Here is a 10148-nt window from a genome sequence, read left to right as displayed (position 1 = left end):
TGCCCTAATTATAAAAACGCAATATCTTTTAAACCGTTCTTTGTCTAGCAATGCAAAATTGACTATTTTGGCAGTGACAGGGTTACAACAAGAGCCAGGTGGTTAGGTCATCTTTCCTTAGAAATGCAATATGCACCCCTGTGGTAGAGAGTGGGTTCAATCAAAACTGCTCTCTGTAAGGGATGTGCATAGGGTTTAGCCGATTTGGTAGTGAATGGGTTAAAGCGGCTCGCTTTATGGAGCTGTCTGGGTATAGCACTCTATAGGGAGCCGGTGCAGGTTATCTACCTGTTTGCTTTCACTCCCACAGACACGTGGAGTGGGAGCCATGAAGAGTACAGAAAAGCAGCTTTCTTCAATGCACATTCCTCTCCCCTATACGCAACTACTTACTTCTCAGACGCCTTAACCCAGAGAAGCTCAAGTCTTCAGACCTGGTGAAGGGCTATGTTCGGGGCACAGGCTTTGGGGTTGTTAGAGGAGGCAGATGGCAGCCAGCTATCCAATGCAGGGAAACTGGGAAGGGTGTATTTTCCCCTTCCTTTGTCGTAAAATTCTTCAGGTTTAACCAAGGAGTTTACGTCTCCCTGTGCAAACTCACAGCGCCTGGGCAGGAGTAAGAGCTGTTTCCCCAGAATAGCATGAAAAACAGATTTATTTTAATATAACTGGTAGCTTTTATTACTGCTCCTTTTTATTTTCTTGTTTACACATAACAGACCCTTTGGTGTATTACTGCTGTAGTTGATATAGGGGCAGGGGCTGTGCTTTGACAGTCTATAATAAGGACAATTAACCCCTTTATTAATAGGTGTTACAGACCATCCAGCACTTAAATGGTTTTATGCACATGGCAGGATTTTGCTGTCCCAGGCTAAAATTGCCAGTTTACCCATAATGATTTACCTGACTCTAAAGTATATCCTGGCATAGTATTTAAAAAAAGTAACATTGTATCTATAAGTGATACTAATTCCACGTTTGTTTGTGGACCAAATAATGACTTGTTACTGTAGATCCAGAAGCAAATAATACATTAAGATAAGGGTTGGTAAGAAGCTTGCTTTTGCTGAACTCCTGTTCTTTGTATTTAAATGCTAAACAGTTTATTCAATATACAATAACCTGCTATACTAAGAACTGTCCCATACTTCTACCATGGAAGAACATTATGATGATTTTTTTTTAATAAGTTCATTAAGAAGAGCACACTGGGTCTGGGTGTATATGATCTCCCATTGAAACACAGTTGGGCAGTTGCTAAATCCAAAAGTAAGAAAAAGTAGACACAGACAAGCTAACCACATAGTGGTATCAGCTGAACTGGAGCTGAAACATATTCATGCCCAATACAACCTCACATCCCTGTGCCCATCACAAATGATTCCTTATACCACTGCTGGAAGGTGAAGATGCAGTTTTGTTGCTTGTGGTTTCAGTATAGCTACAGGCTGTTCTTTCCAGCCCTTGGTGAGATGGGCCAAGTTAGGTGTCTTGCCACTGGCTTGTGTTGTACAAGTTCTTCTACCAACAGAATTCAAACTTCCCACATTGTTCCCAATGGCCAAATGTCCATAATATTGATGGACATCAAGGCACTCACCTGTTTTCTATAATGGAAATTTTGTAGTTGTTCAGAATATGGTGATTCATGTGTTCTGGAAAAGCAAATATGAAACAAGAAACAGTGGAAACATAAAACAGGGGCAACATCCAGAAAGGCAATCTTAGAAATAACAAGTGGATGAACTGGAAAGAACCTCACTTTCACTCTTCAAACACTAAAAGGAAAAAAAAATATTTGCTTCCTGCTAAGAACCTTGAACAATAGTCTTCTGTTCTTGTGTGGTTAGAGAACCAAGAAAATGACACATCATAAATATTAATGGATATTCACATTTTGACAAAAGGTGGTCAGAGGGAGACAATAAGAATTTCGGGTGGTGTTTGGAAACTGAAATTCCCATTATGCTTGGCTATTTTTGTGCTGCTACTCGGCATGCATGCTCGATGAGCACACTTGAAATTCTAGGTAGGTTCAGGGGAAGCCCATGATGTTCTCCAGTAATGTCAAGGGTTATGTGATACATGTTGACCTTAATCAATATAAAAACCCTGACAGTAACAATTATTTTAGGCAGTTTTGCATGATAACTGGATCATTCCTATGTTTCTTTTATTGACTTTCCCTGCAATTTTGTCTGGTAAATATGTTTTGGACAGAGTGAAGGAGCCTACATTGTGCATAATTTCTGACACACACACACACACACACACTATAATATATATATATATATATATATATAATGTGTGTGTGTGTGTGTGATCTTTAAATGCTTTGTCCCTGGCCCACTTCTCTAGACCTGCCCTTGGAATGAGTGATGGTAGCCTGAGTCCACCAAATTACCCAAAGCCTCAATACAGTTACATTTTAATTAAAGAGCTCAGACAAATAAACATATTTTGCATCCCTATTTATTTCAACAAGAGCCGCTGAGAAATGGGGTAAGCTTCAGAGGTTATGCTAACCTTACAATGAACCCAACAGTATTCCAAACTTCAAAGGAGGCCTGTCAAGTCCAGGGTTGGATGTCCACCTTAGTATACATCCACACAAATAATCCTTGTGCCCCCCCCCCCTACTAATACATTGAAAATGTATTTTGGCTCATAGGGATTTTCTAACATTTTCTAAAAAGAAAAGAAAGCTACATGAGCATAAAAATGTAGTGTGTGGCTGCACCTAACTAGATGTTGGCCCCACTTACGTCATCAGGTGGCTAAAGGCCATAAAGTTTTAGGTCCGTCTCTTCATCGCCAGTCTTGTCTCGATAATGGAGGTTATTTAAAAATATTTTGCACCATTCTGGTATTAAAAAAGGTTAATATGACGTAATTAGCTGTGGGTTACATAATCATTAGTACACTGCATCAAAATTGCTTTATATATAACCTCTTCCCTTGATTTTTAGTTGTTTCTAGGACCAGACATAGTGTACCAACTGAGTAGTGCTGATCACTCCTTTTCCATGCTGCAATGCCCTCTCCCTATATAACAAGATGTCTGAACAGGACAGTGGAAAATATCATGTATAAAACATAAGAATTATCAAATGAGTATCCTACTCATTGGATCACACTATAGGCTGCATTTGTATCATACTCATCTGTTGAATGACAATTCTGCATTGATGTACAGATGAATATTCAGTTTCAGAAGCACTTTACAGTATGATGAGTTAAATTGCACCTGCTCTAATGATAGCACAAATCCACCATAAAAGTGTATCAAATCCACATACCAATTTCTAGTAAGATTTCTAGAAAATGTATTAAAACCTCTATCTTATAGTTTTTGACCAGGAGCATACCATTGATCCTGCATCCTCAGCAATTCAGCTACCCTCAGGTCATAGGGCTCCCTAGGGCTTCTTGGTTAACCGATGGGTCATTAGACTCATGCACTAAATACATATGCTACTTATAGCTGATGATACTTTAATAACCAACATATGCAAGGTGTAAAAAGCTAGTTGATGGCTTCACATGCGTCACCATACACCATCATGGACAGTTCAGTCTAGAATGTTACAATGATGAATAGGTGCATTCATAAAAGTGGAAATCACTTCATTTAAACATATAAATGCATGCATACATTTATCAGAGGTTCAAGAACTAAGCCTTAATTAGCTGCCTGAAGAATCTCATCTTCATCCTCTTATTTTGCATTTCACAATTACCACAATGCTTTGCGGGGCACTTGCTCAGCAAGCTGGCTAACTTATCATCATGGAATTGGTAGTTCATTACCAACACTTGACCACTCACTGCTTTTTATATATATATTAATTATGCAATTTCACTGTGCAATACCATTAATGATGCTTAAGATTTCATAAACCACTTCAGTTTTAGTAAGGAGCACCTGCTCCATTTAATTTGAAGATATTGTGCAATTAACCAACAATCTTTTCTATTTTACTTTGTTTCAAATACATTTTAAAGGAATATTATATCTAAAACGCAGCCTTAAAAGTTATGTTCTGTCTCCAATGATCGATTTGGTACGGTAATTTGTTGCATATATGTGACCACAGGACTACAGTAAATTACAGTAAATTACAGTCAAAATAACTGAACCATTAGGTGTTCTCAACACAAACTTCTGAAAATAATTCTGGAATAAATGTATATAAGATAATGCTGGTGAAAAAATGAAACTATCAGTTAGAGTAGCTTAACTCTGCCTGCGATGAATTAAAATAAAATATCCTCTCTAGTTACTTGGCTAGTACCGCTTGTTTCAAATTTAGATGTAAATAATGTAACAATACCAACTAAAACAATACAACGTTTATATATATAAAAAAAAGGCATTGTTATTGTACTTTCAGATTCAAATTTCTATGGGTTTTCAAACGAGCCAAAATTATGTAAGGTTTTTATTACCCTGCTTTGTAATTACATTGTTAAACACATAATCTGGATATGCCTTACTGTTTGGCACTCAAAAGCCACAAGAGAAATTGGCACCAAAAATACACCATGCATGACCTGAGCCAGAAAACCTTTGGTACAGAGAAAATGATGACCCCGAATCATTCACTTATTTTGACACAGACCCTATTTGCCATGGCTCACCCACTTAGTACATAAAGGTAATATAACATAAATTAAATGGGAAAGTATATTTAAAACTGCCATCTGCAATTTAACTCTTCAGTTTAGCCACCTGGTGGCATTTCATGGGCAAGATATTACATAGAAACATAGAATTTGACAGCAGATACAAACTATTGGGCCTCTAGTTTTCCTGTTTTTTATGTTGTAAAGACTCAGACCTTAATAAATACTTGATTTTTAGATTCAGGATGGCATTATGTCTTATCCATGCATGTTTAAATTCTCTCACTGTATTAACCTCTACTGCTTCGGCTGGAAGGCTGTTTCATTTATCTACCATCTTCTCAGTGATGTGTGATCCTCCAGTTTTAGACTATATCCTCTTGGTCAAACATGTATCCTCCTTTGAAATTAAAGTATTTACATTTTTCTATCACATTGTAAACGTCTATCTGAGACTAAATACTAAATGTGGGACAGTCAATGCAGAAACCAAGAAACATTAAACTCATAATGCTTTGCTTATATAACATGGTAGCTAAAAAGAAGGGAGTGCCTATACCCCCAGCTTAACATAAGCTCATGTGGATGCAGAATAAAAATAAAAGTGTAATATGGTTAAGGATGGATGTTTGGGATACAAAGAATAAAAATATCTGTGGAATATGAGAGCAATGAAGATGTATTAGAAATACTATATATGATCTAGAAATACATATATGCTATATGTACCCATATATAATTTAGCATTTTTATTAGAATTGAATGTTCACCTGTTCATTGATATAGACAAGATTTTCTAAAGAATTCCTATCAGCACAAGAGAACACCTTATGTTTGTTTTAACAACAACTGAAGTGGCTACTGTAAAAATCAAATATATAAAACACCTAATATTTTACAGAGCTTGCCTTTACAATCATATCCATGCCTCTTATAATACCTGCAGTATTTGCTTTTCTCATGAGTTACCTTCTAAATGTATTTCTCTATCTGTTTTGCAGCCAAACCAAAGGTGTACCAGGGTGTTAGAGTTAAGATGACTGTGAAAGAACTATTGCAACAGAGGAGGGCGCTTCAAGCAGAAAAAAATGCAACAGTAAGAACCTTTTGTCCTGTTTTATTTGGGTGTATTTCTGGTGAGGCCAGTTCTAAGTGTTGAAATAAACCACTAAGAAGCTATTATTAATAGTTTACTGGATACACACCACTGTTTGTTTTTCTCACCTATGGGTTTCTCTGCCAGATATGTGTAATTATTAATAGGAAAAGTTACTGAGCCACCTCTTTGTCTCCTGTGTGTATGTGAGGCTCCACTTGAACCACTATTTACTATATATATATATATATATATATATATATATATATATATATATATATATATATATATACTGATACAACTGGAGCATCACACACATATACACATAATGTATTGAATGTATTGTGTATATATATTGTTTTAATCTGCCGTTTTCTTCACTCTCTCCATTCTCTTGATCTAAACATTATTTGATCTGCCTCTTTTTGTACCAAGACACAGATCAAAATTATCTATGACTTACACTTTTATAATAAATAACCCATGCAAATGACTGACTGAACCCAGTCTCTATCAATCTTGACTGCTTTTTAATGTATTGATTTTGTATTGTATTGGTAAAATCGAAGAGCCAGCATAATATAACACTGACCACACAAATGGAGCCAGTGATAAGGAAACACATAAAGTAAAACGATATTATGAAACATGGGATTAGTTAATTAATGACATTTTTTTCTTAAAAGCAAGGTTATTGGCAACCCATTACATTTGTATACATTCTCATTCTGTATGCCAGTTATGCACAGTATACAATTACCAACACATATATATCTTCCATGACACTGGTTCAATATTCTACTATATGCAGTACTATATATCCTTATATAAGAACTCTTATGCATACATGTTGCACAAAAGTCTTGGAGTCCAGACATGCAGAAAACAAGTTTTAGGGAATGTTCATATTTTGTCTTATTAACCATGTGGCATTTAAAAACTTTCTTAGCTATATTGTACTTATTTCTGTGCCATTATAACAAATTAGTCCAATGCACGAATTATTCCATGCTGATTTTGCAGCATGATGGTTTTTGTGTTGCTTTAAAAGGAACTTATTTTAAAAAAAAAACAAAAAAAAAACGTTGAAATGATCACCTAACACAAAGCATTTTTTGGAAGGGACCAGTAGACAGATATTTGCATTGCAGGCTGCCAGGTAAATGATTAGCTCTTCCTGGTTCATGACTTTGTAAGCATAGATCTGTTTTACTAAGAACAATCCTCTCCCATTCAGTGAGTAGGGATTTAAACCCCCCCTTTCCTCTGATTACACAGTAACCGCCCATGCAACACCTCGGTCCCTTTAAATATTAACTCACTATGTGCTGGAGCAGCTGCCCAGGGCTACCTGCATCCCACAGGAACTCAGGTGGACCCTAAAATTCCCAATGCCTTATCCTTTGGAATAAACTAAAATATTTTATCCTAACGGCTTGATTAATAATACACATAGATTTAAACCCTTTTAACTCCTTCCTGGATGTATAACTCGTTAGGGGTTGTTTTCTACCTGTGTCCACCAAAACACTTATAACAGAATTTGTATGTATATGAACTCATCCAACAATTTTGTATAAATGGTACAGTTTTTGCATGCAGTATCTTACATGTAATAAGTGTCACATACCAAGATCTTTATACCCTGCAGGCACAAGGTATTTTGACAAGAAAACAACTCTTCACTTACAGCAAATTGTTTCTTATGCACACTTCTACAACATATATAAGAATCAGACTTACCTTTTTTGTCTTGGGAATGAAGAGTTGATTTCCCCAAAAATATATTAAGTTATATAAAATATGTATTTTATACACATATTGAGACTCCACCCTTCAAAATATTTTTTTCTGGAAAAAAAAATATATTTTTGTTTTTTTATTATTTTTCAGGAAATCCAGGAGGGTAGAATAGAGTTTTCTGATCCATTCCCTTCTTCATCAGGTTGGTAAAAAAAATGAAGGAAAAAAAATCAGTAGAAAGTCACTGTGAATTCTTAATACATACAAGTCTCAAAGCTTACAGCCTCAACTTAAGATCCACTCAATAATTATTCCAACCAATCAGATCCTGAAAATGTAAAAGGAATGCAGATGAGGACAACAGGATAGCCATTTAAGGTTGTTTTTTTAAATACCCCAATTTTGCATATTTTTTATCTGCTTGTCTAAACAAAAGTTGTTTCAGAAGTTTTTAATACATATATACCCAGTTCTTAAAATGTACACACACTTTCTTTGTTGGAAAATAAAAGAGATATAACCATGGCATCTGTGGTTTTTGTTCAATTGTTAATAGCACTGCCCCCTTTTTATGCATTAAATCACATAAGAGTTTCTATGCTGATGATTTATCTAATTGCTTTAGAGAACTTTTAAAGTACCTTTCAAGAAAAAATAAATAAAAATCTATTGAACACTGCATAGTAATTGATCAGTTGAAACTATATCATCATTATGATTTTTGTAAATAAAAAAATACCTTTAATAGCAACTAGGTGCTATACTTAGTACAGATAGTTTACCATATTATGATATTTGAAACATTATACCGAAAATGGCATATATTGTTGCTATTACTATTGAGTGATGATATGCACAAAACAGGAGTAGGGATAAGTGAGTTTGTTCAAAGTGTAAGTATGTGTAGTGGTGTATTAAAAGATTCATTACAGAAGAACTAAGCTGTTGATTTCAGCTGATTTAGTACAAGTAAGAAACCATGGATCTGTTGCTGAAATCAAACAGGCTAATGCATTTTAGTGACTTATTCTAATTCATATGAAAATATGTAATTGTGTACAATACATTAACCCTGGCTTTCTATGTCAATCCTAGAAATGTATAGTGGTTGCCAAGCTATCCCATCTGAACCAAGCTGCAATTATCAGACAAGAGAGTTGCCAAATTATATTTCCCAGGAAGACTCCTTGAGTTTTGTGGATCAGCTGCTTCTGAATGCTTACCTCCAACCAGACCCTCCTGCAGAAAACACTTTTAATTTCATGCAGAATCCATCTATTTGTTACCCTGAAGACAACATCATGCCAGCCCCCATCTTCAACCAGAGCATGGTAAAGTTTACAGTCTCTCCACTACATAGATAGATATAACATTGTGTTCTGATATTTAAATCACTGAAGGAATGTATCATCACCTTCCAACCATTTAAACAGGCAGTTATTTGAAACTTTATTCTGTTCAATGCTATACAAAGGGAATAGGGAGTATACTGACTAATTAAGCAATATTGTAAAATATCTAATAGATTTTCACCTGCTACCTAAGGTGAGTAAGTACAAAAACATAAAATATGACCATTCATAAAATAGCCAAAAGCGCAGAATATGAAGAAAGTTAAAAACATTACCATTTTTGTGTACATGTGTGCACATAATACACATTTTAAATTAAATACATTTTTGCATTTACATTTTTGAATATTAAGAAATACTTTATTGCCTTTAGGTCATGTCCTTATGTTACGTACTGTTTTTTCCATACTTGAAATTAGAAGCAGAATAGAAGCAAACCATAAAGCGTAATATGTTCTCAGTGTTTTATTTATTTAAAAAAACGAAACTTTTTTTCCAGTCCTCTTATTTTAACAAAAGCTTTGCTAACCTGTATTATTAAATATTGATTGTATGATTTAGCTGAAAGGTAATCACATTCTTGTTGACCTTTAACTATCTTGAGCATCAGTTATTAGATGGTAGGCTGAGAATTGTGGGTCATAGTTAAACAATTTCAATATTTTACCTATAGAATACGAAAGCTTGCGCTGATCACTGTAATGGGTTTTCTTATTATATATATTATTTATGAACTTTCTTAGCATATACATTTTTATAAGTCTTTATGGACTCATCTTTGGCTTCTCAGCTAAACAATGGGTATATTAGCATTTAATGTTTCATCATAGTTATATGCATGGATTGCAAGGAAAGCAAATATTTAGGATCGGATCCCTTACAATTTTGCTACTGGAACAAGGGAGAAAGCTTTTTCTGCATGTATGAGCATAGCACACTAAATGTAAATATTTAATTAATTTAAAAAAAAACATTTTTGTTTTATTTTACAGACCCCAGAATCACTTTCAGACTCATCAGATATTTCAAACTCATTTGAATATTCTCCATCTCATCAAGAAATAGCCTTTGCCTCACAGAGGTATAGTTCTCCATCATTCCAGGACCCTGCAAGTTGTGCCTTTGCAAATGATTACTGCCAACAGCAGAATGGATCCACATTCTGTTACTGTCAATACTGCTGCTCTCTGGTTCATCAAGGAACAATGAAGACTCAGGGGCCCTATTACTACACTAATACAGACTGTCTAGAATATGTTCCCTCATCTACTATCACAGAAGATTTATTTTCAAGGGAAATAAATAGCTATGATATGTGCTACAGTTAG

General features: G+C 35.0%; 1 protein-coding gene across 1 annotated transcript; it reads left to right on the top strand.

The window, feature by feature from the left end:
- The first annotated feature begins 2010 nt into the window (after positions 1–2010).
- LOC149298016 (POU class 2 homeobox associating factor 3-like) lies at positions 2011–10148 on the top strand. The gene is made up of 5 exons (XM_089487879.1): positions 2011–2032; positions 5631–5725; positions 7619–7670; positions 8564–8799; positions 9813–10148. The coding sequence occupies exons 1-5, from the start codon at positions 2011–2013 to the stop codon at positions 10146–10148; spliced, it is 741 nt and encodes a 246-aa protein (XP_089344005.1).

This window comes from Sceloporus occidentalis, unplaced genomic scaffold (genome assembly GCF_023333645.1).
Source record: "Sceloporus occidentalis isolate IW3139 unplaced genomic scaffold, rSceOcc1.0.p SCAF_35, whole genome shotgun sequence".
NCBI lineage: Eukaryota > Metazoa > Chordata > Lepidosauria > Squamata > Phrynosomatidae > Sceloporus > Sceloporus occidentalis.
This window is presented reverse-complemented; position numbering and strand designations above follow the sequence as displayed.

Excerpts from the sequence above, each read along its gene's own strand:
- LOC149298016 (XM_089487879.1), top strand. The coding sequence starts at position 2,011 with ATGAGCACACTTGAAATTCTAG. Across the intron at positions 5,726-7,618 it reads AAGCAGAAAAAAATGCAACA|GAAATCCAGGAGGGTAGAAT; the intron begins GTAAGAACCTTT and ends ATTATTTTTCAG. Across the intron at positions 7,671-8,563 it reads TCCATTCCCTTCTTCATCAG|AAATGTATAGTGGTTGCCAA; the intron begins GTTGGTAAAAAA and ends TGTCAATCCTAG.